General features: G+C 35.2%; 1 protein-coding gene and 1 long non-coding RNA gene across 8 annotated transcripts in view; one reads left to right on the forward strand and one right to left on the reverse strand.

Annotated features, from left to right (window-relative positions):
* KCNH7 (potassium voltage-gated channel subfamily H member 7) overlaps positions 1-22828 on the reverse strand; it is a 482617-nt gene that overhangs the window by 156337 nt on the left and 303452 nt on the right. For all 7 annotated transcript variants that reach the window (XM_054549400.2, XM_063712835.1, XM_002812526.5 and 4 more), the window contains exon 3: positions 12344-12499. In XM_054549400.2, coding sequence (XP_054405375.2) covers positions 12344-12499 — 156 coding nt within the window. The remainder of the gene's footprint in view (positions 1-12343; positions 12500-22828) is intronic.
* On the forward strand, positions 3820-14053 carry LOC129058007 (uncharacterized). The gene is made up of 4 exons (XR_008522815.2): positions 3820-3895; positions 7585-7768; positions 13273-13425; positions 13806-14053. It is a non-coding gene; the product is annotated as an uncharacterized LOC129058007 (long non-coding RNA).

The following is a 22828-nucleotide window of genomic DNA, read 5'->3' on the forward strand; positions in this document are numbered from 1 at the left end:
TGTCAGAGTACTTACAAGCCTGACATTAAATTTGAAGCCTTAAAATCAGTGTGAAAATTTTCTCCAACCACATAACCCTGGATTTGCAGAGAAACACGACTTTAACTCCTGAATCAGAGAGAGAAGAAAAATTTGGTGGGATAAACAGAGATAATGACTAACATAGCTGCCTTTTCTTTTTAGGAAGAAAATTTTCATAGAGGGATCCCGCAAGGACATGAGTCTCTCCTACTCCTACTCCTACATATGTAGGAAGGTATATGACGTTGCCTATGAGCTGGTAGAACAACTCAGAATATTGTCAAAGAATGATGTAGATAGCAGCTAGACTGGGAAAGATTATCATTCAATGTGAACTCAGTTTTAGCTAAGTGGGTACCCTGATTAGTGGGTGACAAATGGGCCACTGTAGCCAGCGCGGGCCTGGTGTCAGTGATAACAAAAGATCACCAGGGACTCTACTGACCTAGTAAACTTGAAGCTAGATATGAGGTTCTTTAAAGGAGCAGATCCGATCAGCAATGCCATGAAAGACTAAGAATCCTGTGACATTTCCTAGGGTATTAGATACCAAAGAAAAAGCAAGATCTTATAGTGAGCAGTGAGGATAGGACCAAATTGGAATCTGTAAGTTATGAGTTAAAGGCAGTAAGTGGAGGTTGGAGGAAGTCAGTGCTGTAGCAAGGCATGAGAACAATTACAGGAGCTGCATCAGCAAAACAGCACTCCCGTAAACATGTTCACAAATGTTGACAATATCTGAGGGACATTGCTTGTGATCTGGCTGGGTCATCGCAAGAGCAAAGAAGCAAGAAACATGAATTTGGATAAGGGAGATAGGGCAGAAGACAGGACAAGATAGTGGACTGCTTTCAGCATCTTAGAGTTAAAATCTCTCAGTGAGAGGGGATTGGGAATGAAAGCAAACACAGCAGCATAATACACACCTAATTAAGTTTCTATGTGCTTAAAATAACAGCTTAATAAATCAATGCATGCAATACCCATACTTTCTTTTTGATAGATTTCTTCCTTTTGTAAATGTCAAATTAAAAACTCCATTCAAGTTCTGTGAAAGTGATAACATCTTAACCAAAATTGAGCATGGATGATCATGTAGTCATCACATAAACAGATACTCTCTTGAAGGACTGTTCCAAACACAAATGGTACAGATACCAGTTACCCAAATGCTGTATGTATGTATGAATAGGGACTGTCCCTGATTGGGTGTTGCTAGGTAACACAATCTTCCAAATGATACTCACATGGGGGCTCTCTGGTGTGGATATACCAATTTGGGCATTCATTAACATCCATTGTTAATGAATAAATAATGTATTTTATTCTATCGGGGGAAATTCAGCCAGATATCGGGCGAAATTCACCCCCGATATTTCACGTAGTTTCTTTTCTATTTTCCCTAAGTGTTGGCCGGTCTGAGAAATAAAGGGACAAAGTACAAAAGAGAGAAATTTTAAAGTTGGGTGTCCGGGGGAGACATCACATGTAGGCAGGTTCCGTGACGCCCCCTGAGCCATAAAACCAGCAAGTTTTTATTAGTGATTTTCAAAAGGGGAGGGAGTGTAGGAATAGGGCGTGGGTCACAGAGATCACGTGCTTCACAAGGTAATAAGATACCACAAGGCAAATGGAGGCAGGGCGAGATCACAGGACCACAGGACGGAGGTGAAATTAAAATTGCTAATAAAGTTTTGGGCACTCATTGCCATTGATAACATCTTATCAGGAGACAGGGTTTGAGAGCAGACAACCGGTCTGACCAAAATTTATTAGGTGGGAATTTCCTCGTCCTAATAAGCCTGGGAGCACTATGGGAGACTGGGGCTTATTTCATCCCTACAGCTTCCACCGTAAAAGACAGCCGCACCCCAAAGTGGCCATTTCAGAGGTCTACACTCAGGGACGCATTCTGTTTCTCAGGGATGTTCCTTGCTGAGAAAAAGAATTCAGCGATATTTCTCCCATTTGCTTTTGAAAGAAGAGAAATATGGCTCTGTTCTGCCTGGCTCACCAGCGGTCAGAGTTTAAGGTTATCTCTCTTGTTCCCTGAACATTGCTGTTATCCTGTTCTTTTTTCAAGGTGCCCAGATTTTATATTGTTCAAACACACATGCTCTACAAACAATTTGTGCAGTTAACACAATCATCACAGGGTCCTAAGCCGACATACATCCTCCTCAGCTTATAAAGATGATGGGATTAAGAGATTAAAGTAAAGACATGCATAAGAAATCACAAGGGTATTGATTGGGGAAGTGATAAGTGTCCATGAAATCTTCACAATTTATGTTCAGAGATTGCAGTAAAGACAGGCGTAAGAAATTATAAAAGTATTAATTTGGGAAACTAATAAACGTCCATGAAATCTTCACAATCCACCTTCTTCTGCCATGGCTTCAGCCGGTCGTTCCGTTTGGGGTCCCTGACTTCCCGCAACATTTTCAACTACTGGCAATTTTCTTGATCTTAGAAATAGATACTGTGTTCAGATCCTGGGGGGTGGGGGAGGCACATGACATAAAATTTTTTGCAACTATGACTAAACTTTCCTCAGATTTCTTTTTTGCAACCATGCCATGTTTCCTTTTTCTATATCAAATTTAATCTTTAAAAAGAGGAAACTTCCAAATACATGAGAATAGTAAACATTAGTTACAGTGTAAAACCTTTAACTAAATTAATCTGAATAAGAGATTGTTTCTATAGTAATGCTTACTGAATAGGAAACTATATTACTCTATTGTAGCTCTTCATCTTCAAAATAAAGAATGATTTTCAGCTCCAGTGGAGAATAGTAAAAACACTGTAAAAGTCCTTTTATAAACCAGCTCTATGAAAAATTTCTTTGTTCCTTAGCTTGAGGTCTAAAAACTGAGATACAAATTTGAGGCAGTAATGTAGCTATTGAAGCAAATGTGTATTTTATGTGTCAATTATCTAGAGTATTGAGTCCAAAGCATATGAATAAAATTTTAGTGGTTTAAATTAGCTAGATAATTGCCTAAATTATCAACTATATTTTGTGTGGTTAGGCTTAGCTTCAGTTGAAGCTTTTAGAATTATTCAAAATTTTAGTAAGCATAAAAGTAAAATTCTCTTTGATTTGGAAAGTGTAATTTTAATCTTTTCAAAGATAATGGATATCCTTTATAGTACCTTAATAAGATTAAATGAAAAAGTACACTTTAAAAAATTACTATAAGATACTTCAGAAATTTTAGTTTTTTTTTTACATTTATTTCCACTTAAAATTCATTTTTATAGTTCTATTTAAACATTCATTAACCTAGACCATGGTTTTCAAACTTTTCTTGGGCATCAGAACGACCTGAAGTGTTGGTTAAAACACAGCTTGGTGAATTTCTGCATTTCTGAATCAGTTGTTCTGGTGTAGGGCCCAAGAACTTACACTTCAAACACATTGCAAGGTGATGTTTATGGTCTCACACTTGAAGAACCATCGGCAGGCAATCTGAGTAATGCCCATTCAGTAGGAAAAAAGTAGCTTAATTATTAAAGGAAAAAAATAACCTTTTATGTCTTCTACAAACATGTATTAGATACTTACTATTAGTAAAATATTAGGTCTATATGGAAGAAAATAAAATGTCCCTGCCATGAAGTACAGCTGAAGGGTTATGGGCCACTTTGAATAAGATAAAGATGTTCTCCAGTTTTCCAGTCTTTACTTCTCTCTGTATTTTTACTCCCGGCCTTCTTCATTCATATTACTTATTTACTAAGCAAACAGATGTGACCAATGTGGTAGTAGAGACACGTATGAGGTATTATGATGTCACAGGGGCAGGAATATGTGGACCCATGTGGGTGAGTTAAGAATGCTCCACAGATGAAGAGTCCTTTGGAATAGGTATGCTAGAAGAAGGAAAGCATTTTAGTAGAGGGGACACCACATTACACAAATTAGGTGGCATAAAGTGAAAGGTAGTTTCAAGGAACCCGCATTAAAATACGGGATGTGACGGGAAATTAGGCTGAAGAAATATCAGAAGCTATATCATGATAGGTGGATTGTATTATGCATGCATAGGGCTTTGGAGTCTTATATTTTAGGCAATAGAGGAGCATTGTAGAAGATACAGACAGTGGAGTATTATGATGTGGTGTACAGCAATATAACATGTAATCCTGAAGAAAAGAAGCTTAAAGAAGGAATACTAATTATGAGACTATTATATCAGCCCAAGAAAGATGTGTTGAGGGTCTGAGTAGGAAAATTATAGTGGGCTATATGAGAGAGATAGTTAAGAGATGTGTTTCATAGACTTGGCTAGCCTTTGGTTGGGAGAATAGAGGATTAGAGAGAACGAGAAGTTCAGTATCATGCCGAGGTTTCTGGCTTGGGAGCTTTGGATAATGACTCTATTCATAATGTATGAAAAGGAAGAGTTTTTGGTGGAATGAAATGGATGGTAGCTGAAGATGGAAAGGCAGCTCTTAGCTTGAAATGCTAAATCGCCCAGAAATACTAAAATCTTCTAAAGGAGATGTCTAGTGGGATATACGAGGTTGTAAGTAAGCCTAAAGAAAGATAAGCTGGAGATACTGATTTGTGAGAGAGTCTTTACCCTGTAAGTAAAGGATGAGTTTGCCTAAGCAGGGTATATAGAGATGACTAAGAAGGAAGGAATATTAAAAGCAGCTCCCAGGGGAGAAACAAACAGCTTTTAAGAGTAGAGTAAGAGGAACAAGCAAATGGTACTGATATAGCTGTTACAGAGGTGGAAAGAGTCAAGGGAATGTGGTGACATGGAATGTAAAAGAAGGGAATCCAATTTAAGTACCAATTTTTGTTTAATTTAGGTTTCCCCAATCCCTTCAAGAAATGTTTAGAAAATTCAAAAGTGTGCATGCATCTGTGTGTGAATCAGAGTATGATACTAGATTCATGCTATAGAAGACATACAAAATTCAAATATAGTTTTCAATAATTTAAAATGAAACAAAAATAATTTATTTAAAACAGTAAAAGTGAAAACCTCTTATACTCGATGCCAGTAAACTCAGGCATTAATCATGTAAACAAGAATGCATAATTTGTTTCTCCTCCATTTTTCACATATATTCTACATCATCAAGTATTACAGCTGAAAAGAAGAGAACACACTTTTCCATTACTATTGGCTCCTTTAAATGTGGCCCCTTATGCTTGGTAGGGAATGCACAATTTTCTCTTTCACTCTGTATTATTTCCATTTTGTAGATTGCAAACTTTTTACAGAAGACTTCAGTGAGAAAATGTTCAATTTCATCTTTTATTTTGTATTTATATCTATTATGTAGCAATTAATTGGCTCAATTATTCAGTACTTATCAAAATTTGATAGCAAGATTCATCAAAATAACACTTTCTTCTGTATTGGCTTCATTTCAGGGGACATAAGTCATCTAATTGTGGCTAGTTCCATGTCTTCTACAGAGAATAAGTTTATGAAAAATTAGGTCTTCTGAGAGAAAGCTGCTCACTTTTCTTGTGTAGAGTTCCTGGCTCTGAAACTAGGTATTTGTACTGAGAAATGATCCACCACTTAATTCAATATAAAAGAAATCTCTAAGTTTTCAGGATGTATGGGGTCCAATGTATCATAATACCATTTTATAATCCATATTTTCTACTGTGTATTTCCCTCCTTTTCTTTTACTTAATCTTCATAATTTAATACCTCCCTTCGTTTGAAGCTATGCTTCTTGTGTAGTCATGTCACATCTTTTCCTTTGTCTCTAGTTCAATAGAGGTATTAAATTTTCAGAAAGTAACATCTTCCCAAACACACAACAACCTTTTTCTTATTACTCTCACTGAAATCCTACCACTCTGAGACATGCTAGTGCGTGCGCGCGCGCACACACACACACACACACACACACAATTACAAACACTTTAGTAAGAGAGTAAGCATTGGTTAAAGGGAAATGACAGTTTAAAATTCGCCTTCGTGAATACCATTGCATACTTCTTTGTAACCATATTTTTATTTCAGATCATTTCAAGTGATACAAAAGCTGGTAGTTACAATGTAGGTTTTGAAGTAATAATATTACAATTTTGAAGGTTAAGATGTGTCTGCTAAAAGAGGTGCATCAGAATTTTCTATTCTTTATTTTTTTTTAAGTGGCTATCACTGGAACAACAAGGTTTGAAATAGACAGTATCATTATTTTACACTGGTAGTAACATTATACTTCAAAGAAAAAAATCAGCAGGGGTTTGCCAAAGATGAGAAAAAATATGAAGTAGAAATTGGGTAGTATCAGAAGGTATCAAGCATAATTTGTCTCTCTTTAACTTTTCTGCTTGATTTAACAATGATTCTTCAAAAACTGACACCAAGTAAAAGGAAATCTAGGTCATATAATGACAGAAGGGTGTAATCAAAACCGATATACAGGTGGTAAATAATGGGTCTTTGTAATGCTCTGGAAATAATTTTATCTGCATATTTGTACTCTCTCCAGTGATTCCCTGTATGAGTGACAGCTAAAGCATAGGGAAACCACTTATGTTCAGAAAATAAGAAGCAGAATCTCTACTGCATTTGTTATAACTTATACATAAGACTTTATTTTAATCACAATATAAAGTTGCATAAATTGTATATTATATCCTGGAGGCTACTGTAAAGACTATCTTCCATTTAGGAAACCAAGGTTTCAATTCTCCATTTATATTTCAGTTTTAAATGGACACATTATCTTTTTTAAAAGTCCCCTTCTCTGCCATGCTGCTGATATACCCTCCCTTTTTCACTTCCATCCAATTTGATGGACCATGAAAGACAACTATTCCATGGGAAAATATGAGAATTTGAGAAGACAGTGAAGAAACTAAACTAGGTATCCACCATCCAAAGAAATTACCTTATTGGTATTCACGACAAATAGAGGTTGACATTAGAAGTGTACTCCCAGGAATCATTCATTAATGATCGCATTTGTTAGTGGAAAGTATAAGAAAATCAAAAGAGTCATCAATTTTGGGATCAAGACTTTGGGGTAAGAAGTTTTTTATGGTAGCTCAATTTTTTTTTTCTAAGTATGTCACCTGGAAGATTGATGAATTAGTAATTCTGATAGAGTTTTCTCCAAGTGTAATATTGTTCAGGGAAAAACATTGAGAATATTAGAATATTACATTAATATATTTGTGTCAATATTGCTTTAAAAGAATATTGTACTGTCATTTAGACATACCTAAGGAAAAATTGCTATCAAGAAAAATTATCAGCTGAGGTATGTTTGATTTGGTATTATACTTAGGTTTACAAAATAGGCTTTTGGGACCATGTTTTTCATTATACGCCTATTTTTCTATCTGAATTCATACACAGTGTAACAATTTCCTTTCTCAAATATTAAAGTTTTGTGATAAGGCTTCCAGCTTCCCATAGATAATGACAGATATCTAAATTACCAAATCCTCATGGACCCCTATATAAAACTTTGAGATTTAATAAAGGAGGAGTCAAATGAAAGTACCCATAAACCATGCTTATACAGTAACTAGAGAAAGACAACTTACAGACTTTTATTTACATGTAGATGGGGAATTTGCTAATACAAGCATAATTGGCTCAGAAGAGCACACTGCAACAGAGAGTCAAGGTGAAACTAAATGAAGAAAAGAGGAGTACAGAAGTCTCCCTGGAGTGATGGAACACTTATTAAACAGAGTTCACCTTCAGCAGAAGAGGGCCTCTCACTGAGTATGAAATCTCAAGAGCAGGTCTGTAACATGAGCACCAGTTCCTGGAGAGACAATAGAAGGGGCTTAAAAAGTGCACAAGACCCCAGATACCAGAATCACTTACAATGGACAGTCAAGCAGGTTGATGTCAGACTACTTGTCAGCAATAGTTGATGTAAGAAAAGAATGAAACAATATTGACCAGAGTCACAAGGCATAGAATATGGACCAAATACTATGTCATATCTATCTAGGCTGTCCTTCAAATGTCAAAGTGATATAAAAACATGTTAAACATGAGAGAACTCTGAAAATATTTTACCCACACACGTTTCCCAAAGGGGATATACTTCATCTAAGAAGCTGTGTTTGGGGAATCTCTGACAAAAAGACAGTCATGAATACATTTCACTAGAAATTTGAGGCCAAAAGAAAAGTAAGAAGTATATACACATTACCTACTTGACAAGCTAGAAATACCATATCCCAACAAAATGGGAGGGAGAGGAGAAGAAAATAGATAAGCTCACTGAGTGCCTTACTGGTAACGGATGAGAGTCAAGTGATGTTATTTTAAACTGACACACTGAATGGCAGGAGACTAAAGATACTCAGGAGCACAAAGATGAGCCTTAAGAAACAGAATATTGTTGACGAAAACTGCATGGTGGGAAGCAGAAGAAAAGGATTATAAGCTATTAGGTTGGTGCAAAATAATTGAGGTTTTTGCCATAATAATTTTATTTTTGCTCAAAGTAGGGAACCAAAATACATTGACTGAGGAAAAGAGGAAAGAGTTAAGGAGAGTATATAACATTTTCTTATAAAGATAACTGGCGGAAAAAAATATAAATTTTCCCAAATACCAAAAAAAACCCCAAAACCAGAAAAAACAACAACAAAAACCAGTTTTTAAAAGGGCAAAGAAAAGATAACATAATGAAGTACTTCAAGAAAGTATATTTAACCTAGAATATGTTAGTACCAAGAAAACAAACACATCAATTGCATCAATAAATGGAAATACCTATTGTAGTTATAATCAATTAAAGTAGAAGTATCATTTTCTTATAAGCAATAAAGAAAAGCTTCACGTTGCATAAAAACCGCACACTGTATAAAAAAGACACAACCAAAACCAAGGCAAATGACTAAAAGATGACTTTAAAATACAGAAAGAAAATGAAAAAAAGAAAAGACTCAAGTGTCATGATTTAAGATACAGTAGAATTTAGGTGGAAAATTAGTAAACAAAAATGAGATACTTTGTAACGCTAAATGCTAATTTATACTAATAACAAAATATATCGCTACCTAAGAAACATGAATATCTATGAAATAAACAAGAGCAGCAATATTCATAAAACAGAAATTGCAAGAGACAGAATGAGAAACACCAAGAAATATTCTAACAGTAGAAGACTTTAATACACTTTCTTAAACCCAAGACATATCTGGAGGACAGGAAATAAATAAGGATATAGAAGACAGCATAATAATAAGGCAGAGTTTTAAAAAGTAGATATCAACTTTTGTAGCTTGATATTCTGTAATACCACTTTCTTTTCATATTCACATGACATAGTCACGAAAATTGATCAAATAATAAACCATGGGAAAATTTTAGACCATTACAAAAAGAGAAATAATACAAACAGCATTTTATGACTGTAAGACAATAAAACCAGAAGTTTTTAACAAAAAATAATACTTTAAAAATACCTTTCCTACTGGAAAACTAAAAACTATATTAAACAACTCAAGTTAAAAACTAGGAAAACAAAAGTTGCATATTTTCTAGGAAAAATAATATTACATTTCTAAATTCATGGGGTATAGCTTACACAGTGCTTAGATAAAAATATATAGCCTTAAAATCATATACCAAAAAACTGAAAGAATGAAAATGAATCAATGCAATGAAAAAGAGGCAACAAAGTAAGCTGATAAAAATTGAATTAAGCATATAAAAGCAAAATTTTGTGAGTTTGAAAACTAATAGAATTAATAAACCAATAAAAAGTTAGGTCTTTGGGAAAAAAGCTACTGATTAATCAACAATTTTAAATGGAGAAAACAATAATAAAAGAAATGAGAAATTTCAAGAAAAAAACTATAGGAACTGAGGATTTTTTTAAAAAATCATAAAATACTACCTTGCATAATTCTATTAAAACAAAATTTAAATATTTACATGAAATAATTTCTAGGGAAATAATGTCTAGCAAAACTGAAACTAGTTAAGATTGATAATTTGAGTAGACCATTATTAAAGAAGTAAAATAAATTTGTCAAGGAGCTACTTCACAAACAATTACCACAAATAAGTACCTCGATGACTTTACAGGGGAATCACACCTAACTTTTAAAGTCTAGATAATCCTCAAACTATTTAAATGCTTCAATACTGTACAAAAAGGAGAAGAAACTCTCAATTATTTTTTGAAGGAATTATAATATTGATACCAACACCTTAGAAAATTGCACATATGCAGGCAAAAATTATAGATCAATCTCGCTATTGGATATTGATGCAAATTGCAAAATTAATATGAGTTAAGAGAACCCAACAACATATTACAAAATGAAATATAACATGTCCAAATGTGTCTTCTTCCAGGGATGCAAGAATGGTTCATATTAGTAACTTCATTTATAAAATATATCAAAAAAATAAGGAAAAGAATAATACATTCATTTCCACAGAGGCTAAAAAAGGCATTTTACAAATTTCAGCACCCATTATTAAAAAATTTAAGTCAATGGAAACTTTCTTAGAATAATAAAGCACATACAACTCAACTCACATGTCATTATTTCAATTAATGGGGAATGTGTGAATTAAAGGCACTCGCACAGCAATCAGAGCCAGGGCGTAGTGTTCACTGTTGATTTCTTTTTAATGATACCTTGGAGGTAATAGCCAGCACATTTTGACAAGAGAAAACTATGAGATGTACAAGAATTGGAAAGGAAATATAAAACAATTTTTATTTTATGTGATAGAATATTTGAAAAATTCATAAAAGTCAATGTATAAGTCACTGTAAACTAAGAATTCACTAAGATAGTTGGATGTAAAATTAGTGTATTCAGAAAGAAAAGTTACTTTTATAAGAAAATATAATGAGAAAAAAGTTCCATTTATAATAGCAGCAACAACAAAAGTTACATGCCAAGGAGCAAAGTAAACAAGTGAGGAAAATTTTAAGACATTCCTGAAAGACACAAAAATTAGACTTAGAAAATAAAAATACATACTATATTTTTAATAGAATTACACCATTATAGAGACATCAATTATCTTCAAGTTAACTTACACAATTAATGTGAATCCAATAAAAATATTAAATAATTTTTTGTAGCTCTAGAAAATTTGCTTCTAAAGTTCACATGGAAAATTCATCAAAAAATAACCTCAACCTTTTGAAAATGAATATCAAATAATAAGGGATCATGCTATATTAGTTATTTATTGTATATATAAACTGTATGATTCTGAGGGATAGATGGATCAACAGAACAGAATAGAAAATCCAGGAATAGATTCAAGCACATATGGAAGTTTAGTGTGTAATAAAGGTGGCATCTTAAATTACCGGTGAAAAGATAGACTTTTTAATAAATAATGTTAGAACAATGAGTGAGCCATTGAGAACAACATAAATTAGCTGTATACTCTGCACTATACACCAAAATAAGCTTACAATGCATCAGAGATCCTAAAAAATGAAATCATACAAGTTCCGGGGAAAGGAAGTGATTTATTTAGAACCTTGGAGTGGTGAAAGCTTTTCTAATTATGTCTCAAAAATTCAGATGCAATAAAGGAAAGAGTTATAAATGTAGACACATTACCAAAAAACCCTTTAAATAACAAAAATTATGAAAAAGATAAAAGACGCATTATTTTCTAGGTAAGCTATTTGCAGCTTACTTTACAAATTGACAAGATAGAGAAAAAACAACCAAAATGTATAAAAGAAATGGATAGTTGATGAAGAAATGTCCTTTGTGCTTAAATCTATAAACCTTACTCATAGAATAAATATAAATTAAAACTAATTGAGGTACTACTTCTCACTTATGATAATGACAATAGTCGAGAAAATGGATTCTGACTCGCTTTGTTGGCATAGTTTTGGGGAAAAGGGCTAATTCATGGCTGGTGGTAGTGTAAAATGGTTCAAAGCATGTGGAGGAGAATTTGACAGTATCTGAAAAGATTATATATGCACCACCTTTGACCCAGGAATCCCACTTAAAGGACCCTGAAGATACATTTGTCCAATAATATCCATATGAAAATACATAAGCAGAATTTATTCTGGCATTGTTTGTAATAGACAAAGTTTGAAAACAACCTAAATGTCCATCAGGTGTCAGGGGACTGGTTAAATACATTATATTATATCCAAGTTAAATGGCTTCCAGAGCAGCCAATAAATTTTGGAAGGTACCAAAAGGTAACATGAGCTAATGGCTTACTCATGTCAAATTATTTTACTTCAAATGTAAAGATATTTTGAGAACTGAATTGAAATGAAGACTGTATTAAAGTGACTACAGTAGCAGAATTATCAAGAGCATTGAGTACACATTGCTTTTACTTACGGTTTACAGTTTTGACTGGTAATATTGGGTTTACCCTCTCTGGGGTGGCAGCATTTTCATTATCCGTCACATATTCAAAATTAATGATGAACATCATAGCCACGCCCTCTTGGTTTTTCACTGGAATTATGTGAGTGTTACAAATAAAAGTGGATCCTAAGGAGATTAAAAATGAATGTTAGTTAAAAATATGCCTTCATTCTGAACTATAAAGTAACATTAAAATTGAAATATACTCCTAAGGAAATTTGTATCTTAAATGATCACTGATATTAAAAAATAATTTGATCTTTTTTACTTCATATTTTATTGCATACCATATTCATTTAAAATATATATGTCTTTCCAGAAAAATATTACAAATAAATTCAGTTACTACATTGTGGAAAAACAGAGATATCAAATTCTATTTGCTTTCACACCCATCCCTATGATAGTTAATTTTTAAAAAGATATATTCTTTAACTTTCTAGAAATAATTATTACCATTTTCTTATAAATTTTGATTAAATCTGAATCTCTATAAAATATAGCTGTATAAAAAATGAAGGCAACTCATGTCATCTTGATTTTAACAATAAGCAACTTATGTGCTTTTTCTTTTTTAATTTATTGGACATAAAATAGTAAATTATTGACTCTATCTTATATATGTTACAGTAATTCTTTTCTTTTCTGTGCAAAATTCACAACGTCCAAATTACAATGGTTTTGTTTGGTTTTTATTCTGTTAGAAAATAAGAACAAAGTTTTGTCTATATTATTGTGTTAGTAATCTTCTTCATGAGATGATACTCTTCAAGATGATATTCTTCTAAAAGCAAAATTACAGGGCTAGTAAGATATATTTCATTAGAATTCTCTGGAAATGAAATAAACAAAGGTATGACTCAGTTTGCAATCAACCACCACCATCCATCTTCCAACAGAAACCCACAGGTCCAAGATTCAGAGCATACACTTGGAAAGTAGACTTCTTTTAAATCAACTGACTGCTGACTGACTCCTTGCAGCTGACTTCTAGAATTCCCTCAAAGCAGTTTCCTCACACTTTTACCCTCTGAATATGCTCTTTAGTCAAGGTAATGGAAATTTCACAGGCTTGAAATTTGTTTCAGTTCCAGCTATTTAAGTTACAAATAAAGTATTTTTAAAATGCCAAAACTTCAGAAAGTGTTCTTAGTCATTTACAAGCTTGTCCAACCCCATGGCCTGCGGGCTACATGTGGCCCAGGATGGCTTTGAATGTGGCCCAACACAAATTTGTAAACTTTCTTAAAACATTGAGCATATTTTATTTACTTATCATTATTTTTTTAGTTCATCAGCTATCGTTAGCATTAGTGTATTTTATGTGTGGCCCAAGACAATTCTTCCAATGTGGCCCAGGGAAACCAAAAGATCAGACCCCCCTGATTTAGGAAATGCATCCATTTTGACTGCTTTTTTTTTTCACAACTAGCTGAGACCACCTTGAATCTTGAGGAGAATGATGATTCAATGCAGAGGCGGAGGGAGGTTGAGAGCAAGATTAGTCTGGCATGAAACATCACAGGGAAATGTGAGCAAGTGCCAGGAGGCCGGAGACAGGGGCCGGGCAAACAGCTGAAGGATCTTTTTGGGAGCCCTAACATCTGCAAAGGCCAGTAGATGCAAGTATCCCAAATGGTGACCTATGTAAGCTCTAATAAAGTCAGCATAAGAAAACTCTTTCCTTTCTTCTTATCCTGCATCTTGGCTCCTGCTGCTAGAGCTGAGAACAAATGCTGTTATGGAGACTGCTACAGATCAAGGACTTCATAGGGAAGGGATTTTGAGGGTAGGCCTGGAGATCTAACAATTATTTATAAAATTGTTTCTATGGGTAAATATCTTCTAATTTCCAAGAAATTGATTGACAGATATACTTTTAGAAAGACTCTTTGTAAGTTAGGAATGCCTATGTGTTCCTTATAATGCAGATGTGCTAATTATAATACAAATGTGGACAGCTTCCCAAATTTGAAATGTGGATAACTTTATTTATAACTAATTTCATATTTTCTATAAATGTGGCAATGGTTTCACAGATGATGGAAAATATGCCTTAGGAATGGCAAGCTGCACCTTCAGTCTTCAGCTTCTTCAGCTATGTCTCCAATTCATTTAATAAAATAGTTAGCTAGAGCACTTGTCATAGTTTCCATGGTAACAAACAGGATGACTTTAGTAAACAGAAAATAAGCAATTTAAGACTGTTCTATTAGAACTAAAAATAGAAGTGCTTCAGGCCAGGCATCACAGTACATACTGGTTAAACAGAGTCTGAGGAGATGCTAGAAATAGTCATTATGTACTTTCCTAATGAACCAAAATACATATTGATTTTACCATTTAAAATGACATTTCCTGGATCATTTAGAATATCATTGTGAATTCGCACATTTGTTATTTAAGCAGTTTCAAATTTTCCAACACTTGGGGTGTACTGTTGACTATAAAAAACATAAAAAATGTTTGAGAAATCAAGAAATAAAATATGTGGGGATAGAGATCTAATACACTTGTAATAGAGCAATGTTGCTTTTGGTAATAAGGGGCAAAATCATGTTTTCCAATACAAGTGTTTGAAAATTTATGTCTAGTACTAAAAATCATAAAATTATAGTGCTTTATATAAAAGTTCAGCTATCTGCATTGGCTCTAAAGCATATTAAATAAATGTAATTAATCTGGGATTTACCGCCCACTATCATTGTTTCCTGTACATTTCTATTAAGCAATATATTTCCTCTAAAGTCAACTGAAAACTCACATTCACATGCTTTTCTCTTTTAGTTTGGGGATTTAATATCTCCATCAATCTTGCAGAGCCTCCTGGAAGGCAGACAATGAAAGGAGATACATGGAATTTAGAGGAACAGAAGAATAGAATATATTTTATAGAACAAAAATATTTTAGCTTGGATAATTCTACAAACTCCAACTAAGTTCTGTCAAGATACTACTTTGGTCAAGTGACATTGCCCTAAGAAGTCATCACTCTGTGCTCCTAAGTATTTCTCTTGAATGCAACATTGGGAGCAAGAACAATGGAAACCTAACCCAGCAAACACTAACCAAGCAACGAAGAAAAAAATAATAGACATCTAATAATGTGGAAATAAGACTTCTAAACAAATCTAGAAAAATTTCAGACCTTGTTAAAAGAATCTTATATTCAAATGAAATTAATAGTGTTTGTTAAGAAGCAGAGTATTTACAATAATATTAGCCATTATTTATAAAATTATACATGCAAATATACTAATATTGCTAGACTATGGTTCATATCCACATTTTCTCTCCTGAGTGAAAACATTTCCAAGGTGGAAAAGACTGTTTAGGAGGAACAGTGCTAATTTTAATAAAATTTTTAGAGTGTGTGATTTTTGACTGCAGCGATAGAGCAAGCAAACTCAAGGTAATCTGAATAACTATGAAAAGTATACTTTATTTTATAATTTGGTGGCATACACCTAGTTGCATTTTACAATAAGATGATGGGACTCCTCCTTTTGAACTGCTTTAAAGGAATTTTATTGTACTGTGTGTGGTTTGTGTTCACAGGGCATCTTATGTCTTTGAGGAACAGCATAGAAGCCAATGTAACTAGGGCTGTGTGTGGTGGTTGTGGGACAGGGCAAGGCAGGGAGAGTAGGTAAGGGCAAGGGAGAAGCCAGAAGCCATTGGGGAGAGGGCCAAAGAATAGATCTGAAGCTTTTCACTATGTTAGACAGGAAGGCACTGGAGAGTTATCCAGGGGTTAGCATGATTTGACTTAAAACTTTCCTTCACGTGTGTGTGTGATGAACAGCTTATAGAGGAGGCCAGGATGGAAGCAGGGAGGCCAGTTGGAAAAATACTGCAATAGCCTTAGTAAGCCAAGATGGTGGTTTGGCCCAGGATGGTGTTGTTGCAGGTGGTAATGAGGGGTCTGTTTGGGATGTTTTGAGGTAGAGCTTATAGGATTTGCTGATATATTGGATGGGACGTAAGATAATGAAAGAGGTCCAAGTTGACAACAAATTTGGTAGCAGAACCATTTATTAAAATGGGGAAGACTGTGGAAGAAGGTGGCTTTTGAGATTGTGTAAATCCATATGTTTTCAGCATGTTGACTTTGCAGTTGTTTATTAGGTGTCTAAGTGGAGATGTTGAGAAGGTAGTTGGATCCAGGAGACTGAAGTTAAGTTCAGGGATTGGCCCAAGCTAGGAATACAAATCTGGGAACAATTAGAGAATGGATTACATATAAGGACTGGATGAGGTCACATAGGGAATCAATATAGTTGGAAAACTATGTGACCTGAGTCTGGAGGCACCGTAGAATCAAAGAAGGGAAGATAAAGAATTAGCAGAGATTGGATAGGAGCAGATGGTGAGGTGGAAAGATAATCAAGATTGTGGTGCGTTCAATAGCAAAGACGTGCAGCCTAAATGCACATCAGTGATAGACTGGATCAAGAAAATGTGGTACAGATATACACCATGGAATATTACGCAGCCAAAAAGGGATGAGATCAGGTCTTTTTCAGGGACATGAATAGAGTTGGAAGCCATTATCCTCAGCAAAGTAATGCAGGAACAGAAAACCAAACACTGTATGTTCTCATTTATAAATGGGAGCAGAATGATGAGAACACATAGATACATGTGGAGAACAACACATACTGAGGCCTGTAAGAGGCGGGGGATCAGGGAGAGGGAACATCAGGCAGAATAGCTAATGAATGCTGCTTAATACCTAGGTGATAGAATGATCTGTGCAGCAAACCACCATGGCACACATTTACCTATGTAACAAACCTGCACATTCTGCACATGTACCCCTGAACTTAGAATAAAAATTGAAGGAAAAAAAGGTTGTGGTGTGTTGCCGGCTAAAGAGAAGAGGTATTTCAAAAGGAGGGCTTGAGTGATAGGAGGTCATATCTTGATGGTCTTATATGTTCTTGAAATTCAGTCTTTTGGCGTTGGGGATATAGCAAATTGTTTTAAGCATGAAATTGTATTTTGGTGTCCAGAGCACATAGACATGGACTGTGTTAGTACTGGTGATGTCTTAAAGAAGAGAAATAAGTTTAAAAGATATAGGGTCTATTTATTTGACTGAAGAGACAAAAGCACATTTAGAAAGACTATTCTATAACTCTTATGCGAAATCATATCAACAAAAATAAATGGGATAGACAGTCTGAATGGCCATGTATAGTCTGTTTAGCCTGATGGATTGGGTCCCACTTACATGTGGGAGGCTTGTGGCCTTCAGTAGAATACTTGCCGATTTCTCTCATTTTACCAGTCAGCTGGTTAAGACTAAAGGAGCCTACTGAAAACAAAAAGGAGGAAGTTATGTGAACAAATAAAATAATGTATATAGAAGCATTATAAACAAAAAACTGAGCTGGTAAAAAGTTGGCAGTGTGTCTGATAATATATTAGGTCTAAAGAAACATCCTTAACATAATCTCTCTCTCTCACACACACACATACACACACACACACACAGATACAATCACCAACATGATTAAATTACAACAATAATGAATGTATTTAGATTGTTAGATTGTTGATATAGTTGATGGAGTAATATGGGACTAGGATGATCCTTTCAGAATTTCCAAGAGAGACTGTCTATACTTGCTTGTCATTTAAAAATGAAGAACTAATCTAATTAACACAAACCTGGTTGCCATATTCATGTTCTGCTGTGTGGCAGTATTGGCAATGACTGAGATGACAACAGTGTGAATAATTTGTTTTCAATTACTTCTTATTTAAAACAATTTTAAACACTTAGAGAAGGGGAAGGCAGTGATATTGAGTAGTAAATTTCTTGGATGTGCAGCTCTGTGTAGCCCCTAGAATTGGACAGACTTGGCTCTACTATTATTTAGTGAATGAATGACTTTGGACAAATTACTTAGTCTGTCCAAGACTCAGATTCCTCATCTATAAAATAAGGAAGGGAGGAGAGACCGTATCCTATTTTATACTGTGGGGAAGGTGAAATCAGATAATACATGTAAAGTAGTTAGCAAGGAGCCTGGCATATAAGATGTTAGCAATAAGTGAGTGTTAGTATTATCAACTTGAATGAGAAAAATCAATTTCTTAATTTAAAAAAGTGAGTAAACTTCCTCCAAATATTCAATGATGCAGTTGAGTCACTCAGCCCTTAAGGAGGTTGAGATGAACTCATCAGATTAATTCTCTTGTCCAGATGAGAAGGTATATCAAGTAGATTTTTGAATGGGAGTGAGGACATAGTAGAAGGAAGGCCCTTTTATCATGTAATAGATAAAATACGCCTCCTTTTCACCTTTGCAGTGATGAGGCCCTTGGTTTATTTCTTGTATTTATTTTATCCCTGTGGATTGTCCCACTGACTTTAAAAAGCACACTGTACTCCAAGTAACGTTTATGACAGAACTTAGCTTCTTTCAGCAAGCTCCATAGTCCATGGAATTCGGTATGCAGTAGAAATGTGTGAAACAATCTTTATTTCTGGACTGGCCTAGGTACCAGGATTAGCATTTGAAAGCACATTTTAGAAAAAAAGGTAATGCCAACAGCTAACATTTATTGTGTGCCAGCCACTGTTATGAGGGCTCTACATGCTTTAATACGATTTAGATCCTCACAAAAATGGCAATAGTACCATTATCATCCCCATTATGCAGTGGTAAAGTGAGCCATGCATGTCCCTCCCATCCCTTGGTCTTGGGACACTTTGTGCCCTTTCTGTTTTGGGACAGAATGCTTGGGTTCTAATTCCTTCATTAAGCCAAGACTCTGAATTCCATGACTTTTAAATCAGGTGTATTCTAAGATTTTTTTTATGTTTTATAAGCAATGGCTTGATAATTAGAACTCTTCCCACTTCTTTCTCGCAGCCTTGTCCATTTCCACCCCACTGCACTCCTAACTTAGGCATGATTCCCTTCTCTTGCCAACTGGGAGGCAGCAAGACACCATCTATTTGCCCAGCCTGTCTCCAGCCCCACATTTCATTTTAATCTATTCAGTCCTACATTGGCTCATGATTGTTTTCCTTCTACCCTCCCTTTCATCGGCTTAGGGCTTTTTACAAATAAGGGAATTAAAGTATTTAAAAATACTTTGCTCCCTGGATCTCTACATATTATTATTACTACAATTATTAACAACCACATAATTAAATCATGGCTACTGTTTTCTGAATGTCTTCCATGTGCCACATGTTTCTCAGGAGAAAACCTTATCTCAGAGAATTTTCTCAACTAAGTAGCAGAAGCAAGGTTTGAACTGAGACCTGTCCTGCGTTCACTCTTTCCCTTGCATCAGTGTTACCCAAAAAGTGAGATGTTAACAGATGTTACTGGAAAGGGTTTGCTGTAATTAACCCAATTTAGGAAATATCCTTCTCTAGAAGATGCTCAGCTCACATTAGTGTTATAGAGGTTTTGAGAAATTTTGCAAAAACGAGTAAATATACTTTGTCCAATGCAGCATTTTCTAAGTTTATTTGACTCTGAAGTCCTATTTTAGAGAAGTCTGTGATAACATCTAGCTCCTTGGAATGTCACTGGGAAACACTGAGTTGTGTCCTTCTCCCTCCCTATTTCAAAGACACCCTTCTGAGAGGGAGGAAAGTAAGTATCATAGGCCACCCAGGTCACCCAAGGAGAGGGAGTAACTGCAAGGAACAAAGTGCTGGGCCACGAGAGGAAAGGGAATGCCAAAGGCCACTGTCACCTATTTGATATATTTGCTTGATATTGGCTCTGGTCTGAGATCTCAGGAATCTAGTTAAAACAGTATTGTCATATTTGATTACATATCTTGAAGCAATGATTTCCTCATAAGCTTGTTCTGAGTTAAAAGATTATAGCTAAATAAAATGTGATAGAGTTTTTGACATCCCAGGACCAATTCATACTGCTTGACAGAGATCAGGTTTTATAACATAAAAGACCTAATTCAATACTCTATTAATATTCTGCACAAGAAATTTTATGAGATAACTCTGACATATCCAAGGAAATATTTTTGACTGTGTTTCCTCAGGAGTTTTTCCCCTTCCTTTTCAAAATATGGATATATGTAAATTTCTAATTAATTGTTAACTATCACCCATTTTCATTGACACATTCTCTCTTAACATTTATCCTCAGGTGTTAGCGTCTTTTCATACTTATAAATTTGATTGTTGAGAAAAGAAAGTTCAGCTCTGTTTTATATTTGATAAACAGTGGATAAATTATTTGGTGATTTAAATCAGGAAGAACTCACACACATTTTCTGACGCATAAATCAGAGGCAGTCTCTTAAGATGCCCTATGGTGCTTACCCACTTCTCAGCTCTGGTTCCTATTTAATTTTGGAGGTTTGTGGATTGAATTAGTGTGGGAAATATGAGTGTTAAAATAAGCTGAGGCTGATTTGCAGTGCTGCACTCAATCTCCAGGCAAACCAAGTCTACATTTATGATCAGGAAGTTTGGGTGCGTTTGTGACAATTTTAAATTCTTTTTGTTTTTTTATGCCCAAGCAAATATTTAGTCATTTGGTCCAATTTTATTTTTCACCAGACATATTTATGTTATCAAACCTTAAATGTATTTACAGCAGGCCCACCCACTAAACTGCCATTTGTTCGGTCAAATTGCTTTAACACAGCACTGAACTGACTGAGCTTACTCAGAATATGAGCAAATCTGCATACTGCCATAGAAAGTGCACACGATTGTGAAGGTCAAGCCACAGTGAGAATCCTGGGGACAGCCACCCCCTGTGTGGATGTCATTTCTAACTGAGGCTGTGAATGGCGATATGCCTGGTGTGCCCATGATGTCCGTATGACTGTTGAAAGGAACCATACATTGTACTCTATGTTTATAGCTTTGGAGCAGGGAGTTACAAATAATGTGAGCCTATTTCATAGCTTAGAATGAATAAAATATATTGTAGATTAATAAAATTTAACAAGAATGGGCTAGGTACTACTGTGTACAAGGTACTGTACCAGAAATTGGAGGAGTTACAAACATGACTAAAAACAGGGATCTTTCATTTAAAAAAAAAGAGTCCACTCATGGGGGTGTGATGTAGTGTCTGAAGAGAGGATAAGTAATGCCTCTCAGGCATATAAAAAGTTTTGTGAGGGAAGCTGTGTTAGTCCATTCTCACCCTGCCATAAAGATACTATCTGAGACCGGGTAATTTATAAACAAAGGAGGTTTCATTGACTCACAGTTCTGCATGGCTGGGGAGGCCTCAGGAAACTTACGATCTTGGTGGAAGGGGAAGCAGGCACGTGTTACATGGCGGCAGGTGAGAGAGCGCGTGTATCAGTGGAGGAAAACTACCATTTATAAAACCATCAGACCTTGTGAGAATTCACTTAGTCTCATGAGACCAGCATGGGGAGCATGGGGCAAACCACCCACACAATCCAATCTCTTCCCACCAGGTCTCTCTCCGGGGATTACAATTCAAAGCTTAGCCATATCAGAATCATATTTTAAAGCTGGGTCTGACATGATTGTGATAGGTAGAAATTAGGAGGAGAGGCATCTCAGGCTGAAGGAGAGCATGAGCAATGTGGAAACACTGACTCCAGGGCAATGTGAGTAGTGTGTGGCCCTTTTTCAAGACAACTAATTTTATTGCTCCCATGCCCAGTATATCTGATTTTGATAATAGCTAACTTTTATCAAACAACTGCTCTATGCCAGTTATTATGCTGTGTTATTTACATTCTTTGTCTTATGTAATCCTCAAAAGAACCCTAAAGAAGTACATCCGCTAAATATCCCCATTTTATAGAAGTGGAACTTGAGACATGAAAAAAATAAGTAACTTCCCCCAAGTCACATGGCTAGTCTGTAGGAGAGTCAGGATTCTGACCTAGATGGTCTAATGCATGCCAAGGTCTTTGTATAACAGAGAGAGGCCTTCATTTGTACCTATTAATAGGTGATGTGAGTGACATAAGTCACACAAAGCTCTATATCGTCCCAGGGTTCAACTTCTGCACTTATCTTCGGATTCTCTACTGCAGCCAACACAGGAAAAGGCGTGTTTTAAAACAACAAATTATTGAAGGTGGCTCAGACCTCTTGTAAGAGTCCCCTGCAATAGATACAGAGACCTTAGTGGGGTAAAGATTAGGCTCTTTAGGTATGTCAGGCACAAGAGTGATGATATAGAAGCAGAAAAAGGTGAAAGTAAAGGTATTTTTTTCCCTAGGTATTTTAGCCCTCTCCTCTTCTCACAAAAGTTCGTATTCTGTTGGACTATTTTAACTTGGGATTTTTATTTTTATTTTTTTATGCCTGTACTATTTTTACAGAAGAATAAATGGGTAGAAACAATATCCTGGAAAATTAGTGAGAACAGGGTTTTTTTCTTCCAGTTGGCAGTGTCATGTTTAGCATTGTCCAGCTTTAGTGGGGAACACCCTTCTCTCAGGCTTGGACAC

This window comes from Pongo abelii, chromosome 11 (genome assembly GCF_028885655.2).
Source record: "Pongo abelii isolate AG06213 chromosome 11, NHGRI_mPonAbe1-v2.0_pri, whole genome shotgun sequence".
Taxonomy (NCBI): Eukaryota; Metazoa; Chordata; class Mammalia; order Primates; family Hominidae; genus Pongo; species Pongo abelii.